The 25492-nt window shown below is 43.9% G+C and overlaps 2 protein-coding genes across 9 annotated transcripts in view; one reads left to right on the top strand and one right to left on the bottom strand.

Moving 5' to 3' along the window:
- PPAT (phosphoribosyl pyrophosphate amidotransferase) overlaps positions 1-25083 on the bottom strand; it is a 48452-nt gene extending 23369 nt beyond the window's left edge. The window contains exon 1 of the mRNA XM_035112602.3: positions 24532-25083. Within this exon, the coding sequence (XP_034968493.1) occupies positions 24532-24659 (128 nt within the window). The 5' untranslated portion in view covers positions 24660-25083. The remainder of the gene's footprint in view (positions 1-24531) is intronic.
- Positions 1-25492, top strand: part of PAICS (phosphoribosylaminoimidazole carboxylase and phosphoribosylaminoimidazolesuccinocarboxamide synthase) — a 42670-nt gene that overhangs the window by 6776 nt on the left and 10402 nt on the right. For 2 of the 8 annotated variants that reach the window (XM_060278813.2, XM_088660937.1), the window contains 8 exons: positions 724-1203; positions 3021-3110; positions 3218-3322; positions 7678-7761; positions 12527-12598; positions 14344-14703; positions 15556-15621; positions 17376-17563. In XM_060278813.2, the coding sequence (XP_060134796.2) occupies positions 724-1203; positions 3021-3110; positions 3218-3322; positions 7678-7761; positions 12527-12598; positions 14344-14703; positions 15556-15621; positions 17376-17563 (1445 nt within the window). Of the gene's footprint in view, positions 1-723; positions 1204-3020; positions 3111-3217; positions 3323-7677; positions 7762-12526; positions 12599-14343; positions 14704-15555; positions 15622-17375; positions 17564-24978; positions 24997-25108; positions 25325-25492 lie in introns of those variants that run through there. The other 6 variants (XM_088660939.1, XM_088660935.1, XM_088660938.1 and 3 more) reach the window with 5 other exon arrangements.

The raw sequence follows: 25492 nt of genomic DNA, 5'->3' as shown, positions 1-25492 counted from the left end.
CATTTCTCCAGTGAAAGTAGGGACATCCTAAGGAAAAGCGGGACATTCTGGGATCAAATCAGAAACTGGGGTGGCTTCTCTAAATCAGGGACATCCCTGGAAAACAGGGAGACTTGGAGGGTCTGCGCAGATTCTGTTTCTGCAGTCAGTATGGCTTTGCTTTAACAATGTATGTAATAGTTACAGGTAGTTAGCTGTATTGGTCTGACGCAGTCAAAACAAAATAAAAAAATCCTTCCAGTAGCACCTTAGAGACCAACTAAGTTTGTCATAGGTATGAGCTTTCGTGTGACAAACTTAGTTGGTCTCTAAGGTGCTACTGGAAGAATATATGTAATGTTGGCTTTTGTTAAATCAGAGACCTTATATGTCGGAGTTTTCCAAACTTTGCTGTCCTCCTGTTTTTGGACTACAATTCCCATAATATCTAACAGCTGGTCCTGCTAGCTAGGGATGATGGGAGCTGTAGTCCAACAACAGCTGGGCAGCCAAGTTTGGGAAAGCCTGTTATATGCTAAACCAATTTGTTTTCTACCTTGAATTTATGTTTATAACAGTGCCCAGAAGTAAAACTCTCTGAGCCTTACTTCCAGGTAAGTGGGTATAAGACTGCAGCCTAAACGTGCACAGGAATTAAAAAGTTCACCAAAACCATTTCTCTCTCTCTCTCTCTTCTCCCACCCTCTATTTTACCTTATCCTGACCCCATCCCACTCAATGCAGGTAACACATATCTGAGTCTCTCCCCTATTCTGCCTGATGCAGGTAACCCAACCCCAATACTAGATGCGACCAGAAGTCTGCCATACATTCCATCTGTAGCAAATGAAGGAGGAAAACACTGGACTATTAATGAAGTTAGAGCTCTAATACGTGTCTGGTCAGATAAAAGCATCCAGCAACAACTCGAGGGAACAGTGAGAAACAAAAGAATATTTGAACATGTTGCTGCTAGACTCCAAAAATTTGGAATCGACAGGGACTGGAAGCAGTGCAGGACAAAATACAAAAATCTAAAGCATGAATATAAGAGTGTAAAAAATGCCCAATATTCAGGCAACACAAGCAAAAGTATGAAGTTTTTCAGAGAGCTGGATGCTATTCTGGGCCACAGCAATGCAGATAAAACAATTAGATCGGATAATGACGACAGCGAGAAGCCTGCAGAATGGGCAGAAACTAAAACAGAAAGGAATTTCAGAGGTAACAGTTCTGAGCCATCAAAATTAGTTTTATCAGTTTTGCACTAGTAAATATATATACACATATGAAAGTTTATATATAAAGGTCTGTTTACAAAAGTCTGTTTAATTCAAAGTACAAATAAACAAATAATAATAATTAAAAGGTCAAAGAAGAGAACAAAACAAAACCGTAAGTGCAAAAAATAAGAAGGAATGTGAACTGTGATGAGGTTTGTTGAGCCAACAGTGTGATGCAGCAGCTAAAAAAGCCAATGCAATTCTGGGCTGCATCAATAGGAGTATAGCATCTAGATCAAAGGAAGTAATAGTACCACTGTATTCCGCTCTGGTCAGACCTCACTTGGAGTACTGTGTCCAGTTCTGGGCACCACAGTTCAAGAGGGATACTGACAAGCTGGAACATGTCCAGAGGAGGGGGGCAACCAAAATGGTCAAAGGCCTGGAAACGATGCCTCATGAGGAACGGCTTAGGGAGCTGGGTATGTTTAGCCTGGAGAAGAGAAGGTTAAGGGGTGATATGATAGTCATGTTCAAATATATAAAAGGATGTCATATAGAGGAGGGAGAAAGGTTATTTTCTGATGCTCCAGAGAAGTGGACACGGAGCAATGGATTCAAACTACAAGAAAGAGGATTCCACCTAAACATTAGGAAGAACTTCCTGACAGTAAGAGCTGTTCGACAGTGGAATTTGCTGCCAAGGAGTGTGGTGGAGTCTTCTTCTTTGGAGGTCTTTAAGTGGGGGCTTGATGGCCATATGTCAGGAATGCTTTGATGGTGTTTCCTGCTTGGCAGGGGGTTGGACTGGATGACCCTTGTGGTCTCTTCCAACTCTATGATTCAATGCCATAAAGAGGATATTCCATTACAAGATCTAAATAGAAATACAAAACTACTGTTTATGATAACTCCAAATGTCATAAAGTGCAATGACATAGTGATAATGTAGAAACATGAATTTGTACTCTTAAAAGGGTCTCTAGTGGATTGTATGGAAACACAAGTACCGTTGGGGTGGGGGTGAAGCCTTGGGCCACTGCTACCAAACTACATTCCCCCCCTTCCTTGCCACCCAGTCCTGAGTAACTTGTGGCTCAGTCAATTGGTTTTTCTGTCTGAAACTGACAAAAACTCTGTGTGTGGAGGACATTTGAGTGTGTGAAGCACCTGGGAATATTTAAATACCTTTAACTCCCCCTTTCTTTTAAATTGGAGATGCCAGAGGTCATTTGGTGGAAACACGTTTACAATGTACTGATAAGGCAATGAAAAACACAAGTATTTATAGTATAAATAGTTAGCTACAGTTTTGTGCTTCCTGACCTCCACGTAATAACATTTGCAAGAGCATATGATTCAACTGAGGGACAAAACCTTATTTATCAGAATGGCTTGGAGGCCAAAGTAGAGATAAATAGCTAGGATTAAACTGGCAGGGACTAGAAGGGGAACAATAGAAGTTTGTCTAAAAGAAAGTTCCAGCCCTTGTTATCTTTGCTTCTTTCATTCTTTTCCTCACTCCGGTGTATCTAATTCATTTAAATGTAGGTTGCAGGGACCTTACGGACAAGAGTCCTGGTTTTGTTTAAGTTACTTTGCAGAATTAAGCCACATGGTTGGTGATACATAAAATTGGATAACTCACTTTTGATTTTCTGGGGACCATCTAGGAAAATGCCTAAGCATCTTACTATTGTGTTTTGCTTTTGCTTTTTAAATTTTAAAAAAACTGTTTCCTTAGAATAAATGCAGTAAGACTCCTTCTGTTATAATAATTCCACAACCTAATGTCATAACCTGTAACGTTTCACTCAGAATTACATGGAGACACAGGTGCGGAAGATTCTGTTAGTAGTATGTCAGGAGATCTGCAGCTCACAGACACAAGGAAAGTGAAAGACCCAGGTAAACACAAGAGATACCGTTTGTGAATCCCTCGATTAAAATACAAGTAAAATATAACTGCAGTAGGATATCAGCATTTGCATAACTATCTCTTTTTGTGCATCTAGTGCTCCACAGCGCAGTAGACCGAACTAATTATCTAAATGGAGATTTGGAAGAGCCCATTACCACACATGTGAAGGAAGACATAAAAGAAGAAGTTACTGACTTAGGTGAGCAGCATTATGCTACAATCTACTAAAAAGCAACAGAAGGTTAAATGTGAGGATGTATGTTAGGTGACAATTTTAAACTGTGAGCCAAGCCCAAGCTTATTCAATGGCCAACAATAAAGGTGGGCAAGGAGGAGACTTGTACAAATCCCATCCGATAGAATCATAGAATTGCAGAGCCGGAAGGGACCACTGGAGGCATCTAGTCCAACTCCTCTGCAATGCAGGAATCTTTTTGCCCAACATGGGGCTCAAACCCACAACCTTGAGAATAAGAGTCTCATTCTTAGCTATCCTGATGGGGATACTTTGTCCATAGCAGAAACAAAGACTTCATGGAGGTCAAGTGATGAAAAACCAAAGGGCAATCTTTCGCATGTAAAGGTTGCCTGTAACAATAAGCCAGGTTTGTTGGCTTATCTTGGTTTATTGTTAATGAGCATCATACTCATGCATGCAGCCTGATCGCTTAACACTTTGCTCATCCCCTGTGTGAACTGAAGAAACAAACCATGAAGCTGAAATTACACATGGCTTGTTAGGCTCTCTGAACCTGGAGCCCTGGTTTGGATCACTAGGCTTAAATCAAGGTTTCCTGATGGCTTACGATCCTGGCTTGTTTGGAACACCAGGATCGCCGGCTCAGATGTCAAAACAAAACATGCTGTAAACGTGGCTTCCTTGTATCCCCCACTCATGTCAGGGAAAGGGCAAAGTGAGAGCAACTAGGCTGGGTGCATCTCACACTGCTCAGTCACAGCAAATCATGGTAAGTCAGGCTTTTCATTACCTTTGAACGTGGCCGAAATCATTAGATGTTCTCCTATGGTTCTAAACAGTACCTTTTAGACCAGGCATCCCCAAACTTCGGCCCTCCAGATGTTTTGGACTACAATTCCCATCATCCCTGACCACTGGTCCTGTTAGCTAGGGATCATGGGAGTTGTAGGCCAAAAAATCTGGAGGGCCACAGTTTGGGGATGCCTGTTTTAGACAAGTCACAGGTTGCCTTATGTATCATGTGCAATTTGAGTTTGCGTCCCCACTCTCACTCCCCCTTCCCCACACTATTTGTAATTCTGCCAAGGGTAGAGATGTAAAACTTTGAAGCCACCTGGGGTGGGGTGGGGAGAGAGAAACCAGACAATGTGTGTGCACGCAATCAGAATGCACGTAATAGGCATATCAACCCTAAATTTTATTTACTACTCTTTAAGATCATGAATCCTAGCTGGCAATGAGCACTCAATAGAATGCTAATGTTTATTATGGTTATGAAGTATATCTCTTTAGTTCGTATTTGACCAATAATTGCCAGTCAGTGCCTGACCAACACCAAAGAGGAGTTATATTGGAGCGTACAATATGTTTCCTGACCTTCAAAACCTGGTCACATTTCAAATTTTCCTACAAACACAGCAGGTTTCTGAGATACTTCTAAAAAAAAAGAAAGCATAGTTACTACACATGGTTTACTTAAACAGCCTCATGCTGGCACCAGCAGAGGGTGCCAAATTACTTTACCAAGAGAAGTTGCTGAACTGCAACTTATTACCAAGCTTAAAACTATGGAGAGACCAGGTTTGAATAAAGACATTGGATTCTTATCTCATTATACATGATCTAGCTTTCTTTAGCGCCTCAGCCCTTGCTCCCCCCCCCCGCAAGACCAATTGCAGTCATCAGCAGTCATTAACAGCCATCAACAGGTTTACCACTCCTATCAGCCCATCACCCATTCCCACCCACCCCCCACCCTCTGAATATACATAAGGGTCTGGTGGATTCTATTTCAGTGTATCTGATGAAGTGTGCATGCACACGAAAGCTCATACCAAAATAAAAACTTAGTTGGTCTTTAAGGTGCTACTGAAGGAATTTTTTAAACCTATAAATCTGTATAATTGGCCTACTCCTCTAATGCAAGAGAAAAAACTATGGGCTTGCCTGTTTGCTCTGTGTGAAGGACCTTTAACTGATGGCAGCAAAACTTGGCTACAATTTCAGAAATCCCATGCTGCCAGTGAGTAGCTAAGAAACCCATTTAAGCAATGCCTTTTAAACAGATACCAAATTCAGCAGTTATTTATCAAAGGTCTTATTTATAAAAGGATTTGAGTAATTTCCTTTAGTGAAACGCTATGGCTGCCAGTGATCTTTTCTTGCTCAATGTTTGACAGCATTATCTAACAGCCCGAGACCATGGCTTGGAGTTAGATAACGCAGTCACTGACCTCTCTGCACAGCCTTGGACATTTACCTCTTTGCTGGGTCAGCCTCCCCTGATGTAACCAACAAAATGATCCGCCGCATCCTATCTATCACAAGGGGAGCATCATCAAACAGCCAGAAACCAATTACATTAAAGGTCAGCATTCCACCCACTTCGCCGTGATGAAACGCAGAAGAAGTGCATAGAGAGAGAGGCAAACAATTTGGAATGACTTGTGATTGCTCTGCCAAAATGTCTTCCTTCAATTAATTATATTATTAGAGAATTCTCAGTGTCATCTGCGCTATCAAAAGATGCAGGAGTATAGCTCTACAATATTGGAAGAATACTGTGTTTTTTCTGATGGTGACTGCAGCCTGTTGCAGTCAACATAGGAACCAACTCCTAGGGGCCAAGAGGTCTTCAGTTCCCCACAATAAAATACTAGAGGGGGCTACCCCCCGAAGTTTATGGGCACCGCCATTCAAATGGTGTGCATGTCCTGTGTCAGGTGATCAATTTTTTGTGGGGGGTGTGTGGCTTACCTGCCCCCTGCCCAATATTTTATTCAAGTTGGCATCCCTGGCAGTCAATAAAATGATTTTCACAATCCATTTGGTGGACAGTCCCCCCCCCCCGAAATGAAAAAGAAGGTATAGTAACACACTGGTCCATTTACTAAATTAATGTAATTCTGGGGACACAGCCATTTCGATGATCAGGTTTGCACGAAATGCTAAGCCAAACAACAACTTAGCACAAAGCTGTGAGCATGAGGCTACTGCATTCCTCCCCTGGTCCTCCTGCTGCTGCACCGCCATGAGTGAAATCATGGTTTGGTTTGGCTTAGCATGACATGCAAACCAGGCCTCTTTATGCACAACACCGTCACTTCGTGTGACAGCTGTAGAAATTAGCCAGGTGCATTTCACGACTGGCACAGGTTCAATTGCGACCAAGCTGAGATCTCTGGATACCAGGTTGGTGACAGACATCTCCACCGGGCTGGTTCCTCCAACTTCCTTAAGCAGGGAAGCAGAAGAGCTTATTTATGGCATTTATATCTCACCTTTTTCTCCAAGGAGTACATTGTTCACCCCCCTCCTCAGTTAATCCCTACAACGACCCTGTGAAGTAAGTTAAGATGTTGCAACTGGCCCAAGGTCACTCAGTGAGTTTCATGACTGAGTGGGGATTTGAACCCTGTTCTCCCAGGTCCTAGTCCAACACTCTAACCACTACACCACCCTGGCTCCCTAGAGTACTTCTGCTATGGGGCAGCTATATAAATTAAGCAGGTACATAAATATAGGGAAAGCAAAATATCACTTAGAGAAGGATCTGAAATATTCTCCTTGAGGCTTGGATTTGTTTTATTCTGGATTGTTTTATTTGATGTTTTAATGTGTTGTAAACCGCTTTGAGGTGGTTGTTTTTTTAAAGTAGCATAGAAAGTAAACAAATAACGACAGCAAAAATAACAACAATAAACATAACGGGGGGGTGGTACCTAGACCAGGCATCCCCAAACTGCGCCCCTCCAGAGGTTTTGGCCTACAACTCCCATGATCCCTAGCTAACAGGACCAGTGGTCAGGGATGATGGGAATTGTAGTCCAAAACATCTGGAGGGCCGAAGTTTGGGGATGCCTGACCTAGACATTCCTTTGTGACAACCATAACCCAGGTTTAAGGTGCCATTTGGCAATTAACTTACATATCTGAGTTTCCAACATTTCTTTGCAAGATCCCCATATGTCATCATCACAAAGCCAAATTCCCCGCTCCCCTCCCACCTTGACACCAAACTTTTATTAAGGAAATTGGAAACTCTGTGTACATATCCCATACCCGTGTGCAGTCCACTACCTCCAGGTGAGCCATGAGTGAGAACTGGACAGGCTACATGGGGGACGACCCTAGGTCTTCCGGTCTCCAGTCTGGCACACTGACTGCATGCTGATGCTGAGAGGGTAAATGCGAACTTAGGCCATATTGGGACCCCATCACATGCAGGCATTATTCCCACGTGGAAAGGTTATGTCTAATGTGCTATACAAAAGTACCTAGAAATCTCATATGCTATCTTGGACCCAATAATAATTAGTAAATGCATTTCTAAAGTTTTCTTTGAATTTGCACAGAAATCCCAGAAGATGACGATTCCACCCACAGTACTCCCGAAGGTACAGAGATCACACACATAAAGCAAGAGCCGATTGACGTGGGTAAGTCAACCATTTCCCATGTGAATTTGTAAACTCTTCCATCCTCACTCCAGTACAGAGGTTTTACTTTTAAAGATAGTTAGCTTTAACTATTTAGCTTTTTTATATGTATAACTCAGTGTGCTTCTCATGCAACACTAAACTGTGGTTCAGCGGTACGTGGATGAATCTCAGCAAATCTTCCTTCTTTATCCCCGTTCCAAATCATCAGGAGGAGGATTTCTGCTGAGTTTTCTTTCAGTTTCAAAAAATCTTGGCTCAGCATTATGTGCGAACCAGTAACCCTGGTTTACAGTGGGCCACACCCACTTCAGCCAAGTGGCTCTGGGAGCACTGGTCAAGAGCAAATGCGGCCCTTGGGACAAAAATGGTGAGCCACTCTTGGGCTAAAGGAACAAAGAAAGTGCAAACTTCACACCTATGATCAAGACTATTTCCAAGTCTGAGCTCTCTGTGACAATTCTGTTCATGACCTCAAGGAATTCCTGAAGTGAACTTCCATGGGAAATCAAGACTGAGAGACCTTAAATATGGTCATGCAAGACACCTTAATCCTCAACCCTAAGCACACTTACTAAAGGAGTCAGTGGTACCTCGGGTTACAAACACTTCGGGTTACAAACTCCGCTAACCCGGAAGCAGTACCTCGGGTTGCGAAATTTGGCACAGGATGAGAACGAAAATCATGTGGCGGCAGCAACAGCAGTGAAAGCATTATTAGTGAAAGCGTGCCTCAGGTTAAAAAAAACTTCCGGGTTAAGAATGGACCTCCGGAACGAATTAAGTTCGTAACCCGAGGTACCATTGTAAGGTTATGTGCTGGGCCCTCCATGCACATAGGAGAACCTAAATTGGAGAACCTAAATTGAAGCTCTGGGACCTGCTGGGGGTTGGAGGTCACATGAGCAGTGGTGGCTGTGCTACTCTGAGCTTCAACTGCTAGGTAGAGAGGCTGAGCAGCTCTCAGGGCTCTTTGGGGATTCCTTCGCCTTCACTGAAGTCCTCTTTGGGCTCTGGGGAGGGTCTCTTAGTGAGCCACAAGGACTCTCCAGGTCTCCCCCATTTCCTGGTATTTATTTATTGGTGCCACAGGTATATGCGGTCACGAATGAATTGCACGTAAGTGGGAGGACGCCTGTACATGCCATCAACTTTACTTCCACACAATCATGCACAGAAATGCATGCTGGATTCGGGATCTACAATACGGCACTCTGCTATCTATATTTATTGTCTCTCAACCCCTTAAATCCAGGAACTGATTATTTAACTGATTATTGTATTTTAATATTTCTGTTGGAAGCCGCCCAGAGTGGCTGGAGAAACCCAGCCAGATGGGCGGGGTATAAATAATAAATTATTATTATTATTATTATTATTATTATTATTATTATTATTATTATTATTAGGGTGAAAGGACCGTAAAGACAAATTTGGTGTTTTTAGGGACAACCAATAAGCAATGTGTACAGATCACATAAATGCTATGGTAAAGGAATGGTGAAATATCACATTAAAATAGCTCAGTGAAGGAAACATTGGACTCAATGTAGCCTTGCTTCCATAGAGGGAACACAACATCTGTGCAACTTGAAAGACAGAATCACATCACATGAGTGCAATGAAATATTCCACACAGAAGTAAAGATAATGTAAATGATAAAGTATCATGTGAACTGATTCCCTTTCTGCAAAATGCCTGCTCTGTTTTGGACATGTACACTCCATTTGAGGAAATTAGCTGCATGAAATCAGCAGCACACAAATTCCTTTGCCAAAAGAAAGCATAAGTAGTAGTTCAAAAAAGGGTAAATACTGAGTACTTCTGAACAAGCCAAGCATCAACCCCCCCCAAAAAAAGTTCTGGGCTCTAAAACTGAAGGCTAAACAAAATCTTACAAAGCAAACATGGGGCGAACATCATTCATAGTGCAAACATGTAGGCTGGGCTGAAGGATTTGCAAAGGAGAGTCAGCAGGCTTCACCAATTCTTTTCTGCAAATGCCTTGCCCTGGTGCAGTCTGTCATACCTGCCACCAGCTTGGTCCTGAAACCAAAAGCATTTAATGGAGAAAGCCTTCCCAGGGTAGGATATATTTGAAGCTCTTCCTCTTTGCAGTCCTCCCCTATAAGTGGCCCACAATTACATCCACATTTATTTTCAGAAAGGGGGCAGTCAGGACCATATATTTGCCAACATTATCTCTAATGGTCTTGATTTGGAGAGTGTGGTATGAAGGCACATGATGCAGTAAGGCCTGGGAACTGCAAGTGTGGGAAAATAAGTGCCACTTCTACTGTGCCATATGAAGAGAGCGTGGAGCAAAATCTGTGAGAGGACCGAGATATTTGGAATTCACACATCTCTCCACACAGGCAAGAGCCCCAAGCCCCTTCCCACATTACAACAGAGGCCTGTTCTACCCATGCACCAAAATGAAGTGGGAAATGAGGTAGCAGAGATCTGAGGTTCCCAAATCGATGGATCCCTACTTCCTGAATGCTTCTGTGCTGAGTGGCCAAGAGATTTAATTTATACAGGCCCAGGTTACACCCAACGAGTAGCGGACAAGCTGTCCATCACAAGTACAAACTTCCCAAGCCACTTTAGGAAGGTTCATCATACATACACACGGTGCAATCTAGAACAAAATTGAAAGTACGGTCTGTGCCTGGGTGATTATATGATTCTTAAATATAAATATATTTAATATAATATTATAATATTATAATATAATTATTTCTACCCCACCCATCTAGCTGGGTTTCTCCAGCCACTCTGGGCGGCTTCCAACAGAAGGTTAAAAATACATTAAAACATCAGTCATTAAAAACTTCCCTACTTCCCTACACAGGGCTGCCTTCAGATGTCGTCTAAATGTCATATAGTTGTTTATTTCTTTGACATCTGATGGGAGGCGTTCCACAGGGCGGGCGCCACTACCGAGAAGGCCTTCTGCCTGGTTCCCTGTAACTTTGCTTCTCCCTGTAACGTCTAACTTAGGACTATTTCTGTGCGTGCCTTCCTCTGTCCTGATTTCAGAAGTTATGAAGCAGTATAACTGAAGCTGCATATATCATATGCCAAAAGCATCTGAATTTGGTTATGCAATCTAAAAGGCTTATATAAATGTTACACAATTTACATGTTTTGTTCCAAATTGCAATGTTTGCATTTGAAATTCTGGCAAGGAGCGGAAGGGAAAACATATTAATATCAGCAACACACACACTCTAAACAACCCCCCCCCCAAAAAAATACCCCAACCCAAGTCTGTTGAGCAGCCTCAGCTTTTATAACTGGAGTCAGTCAGGGCCCTGTCCTGCCTGGCCAGGTGGGGATAAGGCCTGCAAGGTCTTCCGGGACTCACAGCCAATATTGTTTTGTTTTGGGACATAGTAGTTTTAACAGGGAAAAAATATTTTCATTTACTTTATACATTAACAGTGTCATTCTGCTCATGAAAGGAACCCCCACGGTTGTTTCCACAGTTCCTGTGTACTTGGGAGTAGGCGAAAATAAGATGTTTCTATTCAGACAGATTAATGTGAACTCAGATGTGAGTTGAATGAAAAGTGGGTTTTCTAGCCTTCCCCCCCCCCCAATACTGGTGTGTTGTTGTTTTTGTATATTCAGCTACTCTGACCAGTAGCAGCTTCAAACAAAAAGTCATCAAGACACCATTCAGAGGCTTTTTGAATGTTTTAGCCAAGGCAACTAATTGGACTCTGGTGCTCTGAAGTGTCCTACACTTAAGTAGCTCAACGTGAAAGACGGATTTCTCCTCCTAAGGGACAAACCGTACATCATGTGCCAGAAACCCTTTTGGACATCTATAGTGAAATCTAGCGTACACTGTATCATACAAAGAGCATAATAACAGAGCTTCTTATAATCAGATCAGCAACGTAGGCGAATTAGGAAAATAATGACCCTCTAAAAGGTTAAGACAAGGTATCTGTTTAAGGCTGCAGATCTCTGTACACTGGTAGAGTTGTTTCCCAGTAAGCATGCATAGATTGGATTGGGCTGCACAAAACTCTTAGGTTAGATTCAGACCAGATTACTAATGGTAATACTTTGTGATTTTTAAGAAAGCAGCCGTTTACCAGATGAAGTATGAAATTTTGTTACAAGACAACAAAGCCGGATGAGCGTGGTATTATGATTATTATTAATTAGTTTTTTTTTTTTAATACTGCAAGTGGAAGGGATGTAAAGGAAGAGGGAAGGCTGCCATGGAGCTACAGATTAAGCCTGACCATGACAGTCCAGGCTATAGCGCCACTCACACACAACTGTTGTGGACATTATTTGCAGCTCTGCCCAGTTGTGGGAACCTCACTGGCTTTTTGCGATGCAGCTGTTAGGATGCCAGGCCTACAGCTGGGCCACTTGGCAGCCCTCTGACTAGCTTATGATGCTATTTGCCAAAGGCTGCAAGGTGGAGAAATTATTTTTAAAATAACAGATTGTGCATGCATACGATAGTGCCTACACACTGTGCATGTTCAGGCCAACATTTTGAAAAGAAGGTGGGAAAAGTTATGGAGAGAATCGAAAGGAGGCATGCTTACCATTCCTGTCTTTTTCTGAAACCGCTCATCCTGCTCAAGAATATTAAAGTAGAAGTGTGGGAAACACAGCTTCAAATTTTACTTGATTATTGCTGTTTTAACTGCAATTCTAGATGTAGATGGATGAGAAACGCCCAATAAGAGCAGAAATGCTTCATTTTTTTTAAATATGTCTTTTTAAAAATAGATGATGATTCTATCAGTACAACCTCAGAGGACGCACCTGGGTTTTCAATGTGTAAACAGATAACAGGGGCAGGTAAGTGATTGGTCCTTTGCTTTGGGTTGAGGGGCAGCGGGGAGGAGGAGGCTGTCAAGACCCTGGTCTTATGCCTCTACGCATTCCTAGCTCTCAGTATTGTACATTTGAAACAAACAAAATTGTTGCAACATTCAGTGTTAACATGCATGTTTCCCAATGCAGAAACTGAATTTCCCCCCAAAAAGGATTCTAGACTCCTGTGCAGTTTGTAATCCCATTGCTGCCCTGAAGCACACTCAAATCTAGTCATTATTATGATTAGGAAATATCTATAATGTCACATTTGATTCCGTCCCCGTCTCCCGTTACATTATATTACATGTCTGAAGGAGCTTTCTGAAACATGAAGACCACAGTTCTAGACACACTTCCCTGAGACTTAAGTCTCGCTAAACTTAACAAAGCTTAATTGCTTCTGAAAAACTGAAAAGTTGCAATACTTAACACACATGTAGAGGGCAAACCCTGCTGAACAAAGTGAGATTTACTTTTGAGTAAACAAGGCTAGGGTTGTACTGGCAGCCTTGGATACAAGCTTTGATTCTTTTGGGGCTCCCCACCCCTACAAAGTAGAGTACGTCCATGAGCAAGAGAAGTGGTACTTATAATTGTGGCCGCACATCCTCTTAGTTCTTCCCAGTTTCTCCTGTGTAAACCAGCTCTTAGGAACTATGTCAAGGTGCATGCTTGGATTCTGAAAACCTGGCCATATGCTATGGTTGGACAATTGGTTCACCACCAAAATGCACTCCAGCCTTCTATGCCCATCTTGCATATGGATAGCCAAAGTCAGAAGACCAGCCGTAAACAGTTTGCGGGAGCACCCTGTTAAATACAGAAATACTTCTGTGCCAAAGTAGTACAGTATTTGGCATACAAATACAAGATACAATATTCTACAGCACACTCAGAAAGCAAGTTTACTCTTCCCATTTGGACCTTTCCCACGTTGATACGTGGTGGATCTAATTCAGAACATTTTCTGTTACCTTTAAAGTGGCGTTTCCCAAATTTGAGTCTCCAGCTGTTTTGGGGCTCCAACTCCCATCATCCCAAGCTAGCAAGACAAGTGGTCATGGATGATGGGAATTGTAGTTCAAAAACAGCTGGAGACCCAAGTTTGGGAAAGACTGCTTTAAAACAAGGGTGGAGAACCTGTGGCTCTCTAAATGCAGTTGGACTCCAACTCCCATCAGCCCCAGCGTGACTAATGGTTAGGGATGATGGGAGCTGCAGTCCAACAATATCTGAAGGACCACAGGTACTTTAAAGGTAAAGGGACCCTGACCATTAGGTCCAGTCGTGACCGACTCTGGGGTTGCGCGCTCATCTCGCATTATTGGCCGAGGGAGCCGGCATATAGCTTCCAGGTCATGTGGCCAGCATGACAAAGCCGCTTCTGGCAAACCAGAGCAGCACATGGAAACGCCGGTTACCTTCCCGCTGTAGCGGTTCCTATTTATCTACTTGCATTTTGACGTGCTTTCGAACTGCTAGGTTGGCAGGAGCTGGGACCAGGCAACGGGAGCTCACCCCGTCACAGGGATTCGAACCGCTGACCTTCTGATCAGCAAGCCCTAGGCTCAGTGGTTTAACCCACAGCGCCACCTGGGTCCCCAGCTCCTGCCAACCTCCTGCCAACCTTTTTACCTCTGCTTTAAAAAGGAAGAATAAAGTTGTGGTTGTTTTAGTTTCTGAATATTAATCTATTATCATTTATTTATTTTATTTTGAACTTTCAGACCATCAAATGTCCTTAAATGAAGCACAGAATCACTTTAGAGTTATTACAATTACTGACACAGGAGCAGGAAAACACTGGTGTGACAATGAAGTCAAAGCTCTGATAAATATTTGGTCCGATGAGGAGATACAGCAAATGCTTGAAGGAGCAACAAGGAATAAAGAAATATTTGAGGAGATTGCCAGAAGGCTAATGAAGGTTGGAATAGACAGAGACTGGAAGCAGTGCCGCACAAAATACAAAAACTTAAAATATGAATATCGTGCGTTGCAAAAAGAAAATGATCAGGTTGGCAATGCAAAAAAGAGGATGAGGTTTTATGATGAAATCAACTGCATTTTGAGAAGTCAGCCCTCAGGTATGCATATCTGCAGAACTGATAAGACACCTAAAACTAAAACTAATCAGAGCATGCATATACAGCCTACAAACAGACCATTGATCATTACTAAGCAACTGGCAGAGGAAGAGTAGACCAGAGGAACAAGCTTTCCTTTCTCCACACCCAGCATGGAAACCAAATGGAATTGGGAAAGAGAAATGCAGATACGGTATCTGTTCTTCCTCAATCAACCCACTCATGGGATGGAATTACTTATTGCCTGTAGCTACCAGATAAGCTGGTAAATACAAGGCTGATTTAATCTTCCTCCCCACTTTACTCAAATCTTTGGTTAAGCTGGAAGTCTGAATAGCACTAGCTCCAGTGCCTGGGGTCGCTGTGATTACATTATCCAGGGGTATTGTGTCTGTCTGAACCAGCCCATTCTTTGTAAGAATAAAGCTACAAACAAGTGAAGCTGGAGTTTAGGCATGTGGTTGTGGTTCAGCTCATTAGCAGACTGGAGCACAATGAGAGATCCACCTTCCCTACTCCAGGTTTTTTGCATAGATGGAAAAGATTCCACCCCTCCTTCAAGTTCACTGGCATATTAAGAAAAAACTTGTGGGAAGAGACCCACCTCACTTTACACTGAGAATCTGTCTGGCTACATGTTGAACTTGGGCCGACAGTATTACATATAAATAAGAATGACGTTCATTTTGCCATTATTAATAATCCACATACTAATAAAAACTGATGTCCCAGTCTGCTTCTTCCTTAGGGGTTCAAGTTGTCTTCTTCGAGCCAACACTTTAGCTATGTATTTATTATTAGGATCCATCTTTCTTAACATTTTGTCACAGAACACTTCTTGTCTTTTTAAAGAGACAGCTGCAGAAGTTACCACAGACACAGCCCCACTGAGCGTCAAAAGAAAAGCCTCTCAAGATGGTAAGAATTTATTTGCATTGTTACACTATTTTGAAAGGTAGATCGATGACACAAATTCACAAGAGAATAAATCTCTAATGTGTTCATTTCCATCTGTGTTAAGTGCTTTGTGCACACTAAACCTGAAGAGAACAAACATCTGGATAGGAAACAAGAATGGATAAAGAAATCTGCCTTTTGTGTATACAGGTTGCAAAGGATGCTATTGTGCATGCAGGTAAGCTGCCTGACAAACATAGCTATGGATTCATGAGGCTGAATTGTAATCACATGCAACCCTATCCAAACCAGCCCACATCATTCCTGCAGAATACAAAAGATGGTACACATGCTCCTCTGCCTTCCACAGCAGATGTAAATACTTATCTTCATATGCTGTCTAGAGCCACTGTATACTCTGCTTCATGCCCAAGAAAGTGCCAGGCTTGCACACTCCCTCTTCCTCACCTTACACAGCCGGGTCCATAATGTTAAGACATGAATCTTCAAATAAAGTTAGCAGAAATCTACCTCTTTGCTGCATTGGGAGGAAATGCATTGGGTGTAATGTGTGAGCCCAGTACTTTGCTTGGACTCATTGGCACTCATGCACATAGCACGGAAACCATGATTTAGCGCAGGGGTCAGCAAACTTTTTCAGCAGGGGGCCGGTCCACCATCCCTCAGACCTTGTGGGGGGCCGGACTATATTTTGGAAAAAAAATGAACAAATTCCTATCCCACAAATAACCCAGAGATGCATTTTAAATAAAAGGACACATTCTACTCATGTAAAAACACCAGGCAGGCCCCACAAATAACCCAGAGATGCATTTTAAATTAAAGGACACATTCTACTCATGTAAAAACATGCTGATTCCCAGACTGTCCACGGGCCGGATTTAGAAGGCGATTGGGCCGCATCCGGCCCCCGGGCCTTAGTTTGGGGACCCCTGATTTAGCGCAAGGGTCCCCAAACTAAGGCCCGGGGGCTGGATGCGGCCCAATCACCTTCTAAATCCGGCCCACAGACGGTCTGGGAATCAGCATGTTTTACATGAGTAGAATGTGTCCTTTTATTTAAAATGCATCTCTGGGTTATTTGTGGGGCATAGGAATTCGTTCATTTTTTTTCAAAATATAGTCCGGCCCCCCACAAGGTCTGAGAGACAGTGGACCGGCCCCCTGCTGAAAAAGTTTGCTGACCCCTGATTTAGCGTTACATGCAAACGCAGCCATGAAGCTATATAAGCAACAGTGATTTACATCAATGATGAAACTAACTCATTAACAAACAAGCTCAAAAAGACAACGACATACCTACATAAAATCCCAAAGTTTGCAGAAGTACAAAATATATATTTATTTATTTTTAAAAAAACCAAAAAGCATAACCCCAACATAACCCAAGGAGAACTGAGCATGTTCATGGCCACAGATTGCTGGCCAGTGGGGGGAAGAAACAGATAACTGGGGAGAAGGGGAATGTAGGGGCTATGGCAGGCAGGCACTTTGTACATGAGCAGTCCACATGGCAACCTTTCGTTGAAGATCCCACTCACAAAAGTATCCCATGTACAGTGCCTACCTCTATGAGCTCCTTTGAGGAATGGAAGGATACAACTGTGATAAATAAATGTTACTGTTCACACTCTAGCAAGTTTAACAAATACATCATTCCAATGACTTGACTATTAACACATGCTAGATTCAAATGAGCTAAGGTAGGGTCACCTCGTCGCTAATCTTTTAAATTGCTTTTTTTCCGTTTATAGAACCCTCACCCATTCAGTTTAAGAAAAGTGTTTCTGATAACTTAACCATCCAGTTGCAAAGTGTGTCTGACAGCATGCATACTGTAATCAAGAGCCGAAGGATGCTTCTAGAGAGATTTTACAAGCAGGAAGAAATGCAAGATACCAGCAGAACACAGATGAATAGCAGCATCCCTGCAGTGCAACAGGTTGGTTTAATTCTGCTCCTCCCCCCCCATAAACATGTTTGGCTTTTTAAAAAGTTGCATACCGCTTGACGCTAACAAAACCTCTCTAAGCAGTTTACTAGAAACATTAGTGTTGCAAATAGCGAACAGTTGGAAACAATAAAAACATTAAGAACATGCCAAAAAGAATACAGTGAAGTGGTTTGAATCCCCACTGCTTGCTTGGTCCCTGCTCCTGCCAACCTAGCAGTTTGAAAGCACATCAAAGTGCAAGTAGATAAATGGGAACCGCTCCGGCGGGAAGGTAAATGGCGTTTCCGTGCGCTGCTCTGGTTCGCCAGAAGCGGCTTTGTCATGATGGCCACATGACCCGGAAGCTGTATGCTGGCTCCCTTGGCTAGTAAAGCGAGATGAGCACCGCAACCCAAGTCATCTGCGACTGGACCTAACGGTCAGGGGTCCCTTTACCTTTACCTTTTACACTAAAAGAATGATTTCTTATAAGTGGGGAACAAGTATTATGTGGCATTTTTTACAGTGGTGGGTCTACACATCAAAACCATTAAGAGGGCACGTGTGATGTAAGGCGATCCTGCCAGTCAATTGGTCCCAAGCTGTTAGGGGAATTATATACCAATAGCTGAACTTGGCCCAGGAACAGATTTGCAATGAGTGCAGATCTCCAGCAAAGGTGCTGTATACTGACAGGGTCTCACTCCTGTCACCAACTGTGCTGCAGCATTCTGCACTAACTGCAGCCTCTGGATCAAGAGCAAGGGGAGCCCCACATAGAGTGCATTGCATTGATCAAATCTTTAAGTCACCAATGCTTGACTGCTGTGGTCAAGTTCTGATCCAGAAACAGTCCCAGCTTTTGCACAGCTGGTAAAAGATGCTTAGAAGTAAAGCGACTCTTGGTTGACATCAGTGAAAAGCTAGTAGCCAATGATCCAAAACCACACACACACACACCTGCTGTCAGATAAACAGTGAAATTATTGGCCAGATTAACAAACTTAATTGCATAGAAAATTCATAAAAATAAAGAAATCCCTGCTTTCTCCTGTAGTTTTTCCCCCAGAGTAGTAAATTGTGCTAGTCTATTGTTTAAATAAGGAATTAACACAGAATCCTGGCAGAAGCTTTCATGGATCAGAAAACACACACAAAAAAGCACATTTGACAAAGCCAGTTCAACTTCACAGTCACTTTGTGCCACAATAGTTTTGTAATCTTTAAGCTGCCAGTGAACTGTTGGTTTTGCTGTTAATTATACAGGCTATCACAACAAAACTGCTCTGTGCTTTGCATTCCTGAAATTTCAAATACTTTAGTTTGTCAGAAGCCCATGCATGTCTAAATTTGTTTCCAGCACCCCACTTTCCATTATATGGTATGAAACGTAATCCTTTAGTAAAATTTCCCATTCTACAGTAATTCAAAGGTCTCGGACAGTATCTTCTCTTCTGTAGGTGGTAAAACAGAAAACGCAATTCAATGGAAGCAAGTTTAAAGCGATGCACATTAGGGCAATCTTTTATTTCACATATACGCTTGTGGGGGGTCTGAACTGGCAGAGACTGACCAGGAATGAGACCTTGGGGTCATAGGGGCCAGCTCTATGAAGATGTCAACCCAATGCGCTGCAGCTTTGAAAAAGGCAAATTCCATGTTAGGGATAATTAGGAAAGTAATTGAAAACTGCTGATATCATGCCATTATACAAATCTATGGTGTGACTGCATTTGGAATACTGTGTACAGTTCTGGTTTCCTCACTTCAAAACAGATATTGTAGAGTTGGAAAAGGTTCAGAAAAGGACAACCAAAATGGGGTGGAGTGACTCCACTACAAGGAAATGTTGCAGTGCTTGGGACTTAAATCCTGGACACCACCACCATGTCAAAAATGACCCTGTAAAAATCAGGCAAAAGGAAAAAAATTGTAGCCATTTCCCCAAGGACCTTGAAAGTTATGTAGGCGAGGTCAGGTGAGGATTTTTATTCTCCAGAAATGAACTGATAAAGCACATTTTCTGAAAGCACAAGAAATCTTATCTTTTGAAATGAAGTATCTCTTTACTCTACAATTACATAAAGCAAGAAGGGCCAAAACACACACACACACACATATATATATATATATATATATAATCACCCTGAGAATTACCGTATTATTATTATTTTGCAACAGTGGTTAATGCAAACTGTGAGGGCACCGCTTCCCTCCTTTTTCCTTGTATCAAAACTCATGCCTGTTCCATTAAAATGTTACCATGCATGCTGGCTGCCAGATGTTCAGATTGGGAGGCAGCCTCGCAAATGTTCTGATTGGGAGTAAGTGGAATGTGTTCAGAAACTCCCATAGTCTGTGGACATCTCATTCTTGCCAAAATGGAGCGTCGGTTGGGAAAAAATTAACAAACCCAAAGCTTGTTCCAAAAGGCATGCTGCAGAACAGCCTGGGTCAAGGACTCACATGACGTCTCCCCCACCCCCCCGCCCAACTTTTATTAATTAACATGGATTAAGTGACTGGATCAAGATATTCATAATATTGCTCAGTCTTCTTTCTTTGTTGGACAGCCTAGTTTTGTAACAGGTTTTATAACTAACCAACCCTATCTCGTGTTTGCAAGTAACAAAAAGGCTAGATTTGATAGATCAACAGCTTGTGGTGGTTTTGCATAGCAGATGAAGTATGTATGTTTCAGGCATTGCAACAGCTTTTGTATATGAACACATGAAGCATGAGTCCTATAAAGGACGTTATTAGTATTTAGGCTTTAGCGTACCTCCAAGAACTCCTCAAGTATGTTGAGTTGCATCCTAATGTACAGGCAACTCCCTCTTTGCATGGGAGTTGCATTCTGGGTCACCATGCACATTGACGGACTGTGCATAAGCCCACCCCACCTCATTTTCTGGCCTATGCGCGCATGCACAGTCATGCATAGATTGGATGCACATAAATCGGTTATTGCCAGTACATGGTTGAGACCTGTGACATTTTTTGTAGAAATTGGCCTCAACACAAAACTTTAGGACTTGCCCCAAAAGAAAACACCATTAAGATGTGCCCCCACCTCCAGAAAAGCTTCTGTTCCCATTATAAGGTACATGGTGAAGCCAAACACTAATTGTGGGAACGTTTCCGAAGGTCACTAACATACCAAACCTCAAGTATTGTATTATTTTTAGGAAGGATTTCTTAATCAGACACTGTTGTTGGCTGAAAGGCCTATTCACTCACTTCATGAGACTGAAACCTATGCCATCTCGTATGTAAAAGTTTCTGGACACTTAAGCAATCATTATTTTTAATGTGCCTTTCTCAAATTAGATGCCATCAAAGTCCCCCCTCCCGCATTTCACTTTCTTCAGTCTTATCATATGATTTATGGCAGAACTGGTGCCATTTTGTGTGAAACAGCAACATATACAACTGATCATTTGCAGCATGATTTTAAGAGGTCTTTCTCCAAATTGCACCCTGACTTCATTCAAAAGGGCCAAATTAGATGCAACGGGGCCATCGCCTTGCATTTCTCTGCTCAAGTCACATATGAAGCAAGCAGGTAGTGATGTGTCTTACTTGGACAGTAAAAGTACCATGCAAGAGAAGGCACTGAGTCCTCCCATCCTGTTTCACTGTAACTCAACCCACCACTCCAGGCTCTTTTCTCTGTTTTTGTCTCACTGTCAAAGTGAGAAACAACCAACAGCAGGGAGGTGAAAAACGGGAGTGGGGGGTGCCCGCCTCCTGTACACTCTTCTTACAGATCAGATTGTTAGTGCTGATTCATGTGAATACATCACTGTTGCTAAAAACGAAATGTCTCGATGTCTAAAACTATGCAAGCGTATTGGCCTGATTATTCATATGTAATACAAAGTCACAGTTTAGTGTTGCAAGCCCAAGCCTTGGGCTCATGCACTCCCCCAGATGCCTCTTCTTGTTTGTGAAACCTGGAATGAGCATTGGGGGCCAAGGGCAAGCGCTGCTAAAATGATAAGGCCCTACTGCACCTCTTTGGTGCTTTGCTTCTGACTTGCATCACCATCCTGGTTTGTATTCCTGGTCTGTTTACTGATGCTAAGTCAGAATTCCCCAGGTTGGGCTAACAGGGAATTCTGGCTTAATGCAAACCATAAATGAAGTGCTAAAGTAAGGGGATGGGCTGTCTGCTTCAATACTTGTTCTTGGCTTTAAAAATCATGGAACGATCATTTAAACCAGACCATAATGTTCAAGCCAAGAACTACGGCCAAGGTAATTTATGGTTTAGGAAACAAACAAGCCAGGATCACTAACCACTGTTTAAAAGTATTTTGTTATCCTGAACCATGGCTAACGCTAACCAGTTTGTGGTTGGGGAACAGAGCTTAACCATGAGTCCCTTGTTTGGATGGTGTGCATGCTAAACTAAACCTTGGCCTAGTGCAAGACAGCAGCAAAGAGGACTGTGGAGCAAAGTGTCTGTGAGCTCCTCTCTTGGAGTCCACATGCTCTTGCTAAACTAAAGCTTGGCTTACTGCATCACACAAACCAAGCTAGTGTTTCTTGTGCAAGTGGTACTAATCTATGATTTGGCGTAATGTGTGAATGCATCCAAGGATACATTACTTTGTCAAGTTGATATATACTCTACTACAGAGGTTTTCAACCTTTTTGAGTCCACGGCTCCCTTAACCAACTACATTCTTTCTGCAGCACCCATGTTATCTCACCCCTTGCCTGCAGAGTTGGCAGCCTCTCACCCTTTTTCAAACACCCTTCTTTGTGGACTGTTCCCTCAGCCTCCTCTCTTCTCCCCTCTACTTGGGAGTCTTCCGGGCAGCTGCTGCTGCCGCCCCTGATCTCTGAGCTGCCCCCCCTCGCCCCAAAGAGAGGTGCCTCCCAGAGGCATTATTCGCCTGCAGAGCTTATAGCCAGGTCTCCTGCAATAAACAGCTGTGCAACCCATGGGGAGGCAGAGATGCAAGGGGGCATTAGAAAAGGAAGGGAAAGAGGGACAGAGGCCAATGTTGCCTGTGACACCTGACTATCATTCAAGGCACCCCAGGGTACCACGGCACATTAAATGGTCCATGCACAAGTATGAAGAGATATTAAGGACTGACAAGTCAGAAGAGAGGGGGAAAGGTCAGGCAGCTATGGAAGTGTGATCTATATGTAGGGGCAAAGGTAAAGGTACCCCTGACCGTTAGGTCCAGTCGTGGACGACTCTGGGGTTGCGCGCTCATCTCGCTCTATAGGCTGAGGGAGCCTGCGTTTGTCTGCAGACAGCTTCCGGGTCATGTGGCCAACATGAATAAGCCGCTTCTGGCGAACCAGAGCAGTGCACGGAAACGCCGTTTACCTTCCCGCCAGAGCAGTACCTATTTATCTACTTGCACTTGACGTGCTTTCAAACCTTCTGATCGGCAAGCCCTAGGCTCTGTGGTTTAGACCACAGCGCCACCCACATCCCTCATATGTAGGGGTAGGGTTTATCAGTAGAGGGATGCAGCTCACCTCCAGTTTTAGGGTAAAATTAGCGCATACACAAAATGAACTATTATATTGTTCTATTTTTACCACTGTGGTGTGTGCCATTATTATTTTCAGGGTGTTTGGTCATATTTGGCCAGATTAGGCAAGCCAATGTTTAGCGAGTATTTTGATGACAAAGGAAGCCCCAAGCAGAGATGTGCAGTGTAGTCCTGTGCACATTTACCTGTACTCAAAAGTCAGGTCCTGCTGACTTTCCTAGAATTTGCTTCCCAGCAAATGTGCATAAGATTGCAGTGTTCAGGTGCTCAGAACCTTACGAGCCATTGTCAGATATGATCAGCACATTGGAAGTGTAGTGCCTAATTAAATGGGTACTTCTTGAGGGAAGAGTTGGAGCTACTGTGGCTACAGTTTTATCTCTCTTCGCACCCCTCTAATTTCCCATGAGCAGCAATTGGGCTACAGTCACACCCTGCATTTAAAATTCTATACCACTTTATAATAAACAGTCATGGCTCTCCCCTCCCCAAGAATTCTAGGACCTGTAGTTTATTAAGGAGGCTGAGAGTTGTTAAGAGACCGCCTGCCCCCCAAATCCCCTCACAGAGCTACAATTTCCAGAGTTCCCTCAAAAGAGGGGTTGATTGTTAAATTACTCCAGGATTTGCAGCTCTGAGAATTTTGGGGACTGTGGCTTGTTAAGGGTGCTGGAGACTGTAGTTCTGCGAGGGGGTAAATCGGAGTTTCCAGGCGTGTTTGGGGGAAGCAATGGGCTTTAAATGCTCGGTGTGTTCACAGCAACAATCATGCATTCTGCATAGTTCCCGCCCTGCATATGTAAAAACATTTACATATGCAGGGCAGATAACACATTTTCGAGATAAACAAGACTGCTTTTGCTCTAGCATGCATTAGCCAAGCAGGAAATTAAGCTGTTCCAAGTGCTTAGGCGAAACAATAGTTTGTGGCAGGATATAATGGGAGTTCACACGGTTCTATGACAGTAATTAGAATCTGGATGCTGTGCAAGTTTGATGCCAGCCCTGGTTTTGCATACCGCTGCAGTGTTAAACTTACCTGCAACTACCGGACTTAAATATAGGGAACTGCAGCAAAAAGCCCTCGAGGGCCGTAGGATGCAATCCTGCATACATTTACAAAGGCAAAATCAAAGAAATCAATTCCACTCAGCATACGCGTGCATGAGGTGGGACACGGCTGTGCGCTTCTTTACTGCCTCTCGGCGCAGCCCGATCCTAGGAATGCACAACCCCAAAACCCCAATCCGGCTCCCACCGGTTTAAATGCACTTTCTCCCCAAGCAGTTGTATACAGGACTGGCGCGCGGCTGCATGCAACAGTTGCCTTTATAGGGAGCTTGCCCTAACAGGGTGCATCGAGCCCCCACAACCTGCGCCCAGGCCTTCCAAGCAACCCACCCTCCCCCCCGCTTCCCCAGACCGCCAGCCCCCCCGCCACGCCGTGTACCCTACCTGTGCTGCAGCCCCACCAGCCCCAACGTGATCACATGGGGCACGTCCAGCTCCGTGGGCCACATGCCGGAGGCGATGCACCCGAACACGCCGCACTCCTCCCGAATCCCCAGCTCCTCGAATTCCATGGTGCCCGAGCGAACACGTGTTGTTGTCAGCGCAGCTGCTTCTGTTATTGCCGCTGCTGCCTCCTGCCGCCGCCGCCTGGGTTTGGGGGGGAGGGAGGGCGGAGGAGGGAAGGAGGAGGCGGCCTCAGAGGCGCAAGTTCCTCTCCGTGCCCACCCCTCGCGCCCGCCTCATTTACATGCATACATTACGAAGGGAAGGGGCTGGGGGGGGAATTCCCCGCCTAGGGGCTGTTCCGCGCGCCCGCGTGGTGGTGTTGGTTTTCCCACCCCAGAGCAGAGCAAGAGAGGTCGCCTTTCCGTGTGTGGGGGGCTACTTTGTATCTGTCTGTGGACACAAGTTAGCGCCCTCTCACTCTTTCTCTCTTCCCACACAAGTTTACTTTGTTTCCCCCTCTCGGCGCGCGCACGCGCTTCTGAGGGCGAGTTTTGCCCAGGGGCTCCGGGTGGCCAAAGTGATGAAGACACCGCGGAGGGCGGAGGGAGCTCGAAGCTGGGCTTTGCGCGCGGCGGAAGGGGCTTTTCCCCCCTTTCGGAAACGGAGTTAGAGGGAATAAAGGGATGGGGAGGGGACTTCGGTTTTCGCGCCACGGAGCGCGAGGCGGGGGAAGGGGGCGTTGGCGGGCGCTCGCCTCAGATTGGAGAAGCGGTACCAAAGGGTCGTGGGGGTGTGTGTTAAAAACATCCCATGGGTGGAGGAAAGGGGGCTGGAAGGCAGGATGTGGCCCCGGCGGAGAGTTTTAGGTGGCCCAACCCCTTCCCTTTCCAATGAGATGGAAGCGTTGGGTTTCTGCAGCCGCGCCCCGCCCCCCTTGGCCGCCCCCTTCCGCTGTCCT

The sequence above is a fragment of the Zootoca vivipara genome, chromosome Z1, assembly GCF_965207765.1.
Source record: "Zootoca vivipara chromosome Z1, rZooViv2.hap1.1, whole genome shotgun sequence".
Classification (NCBI taxonomy): Eukaryota; Metazoa; Chordata; class Lepidosauria; order Squamata; family Lacertidae; genus Zootoca; species Zootoca vivipara.
Note: the sequence above shows the minus strand (reverse complement) of the source record. Positions and strands in the feature narration are given on the sequence as shown.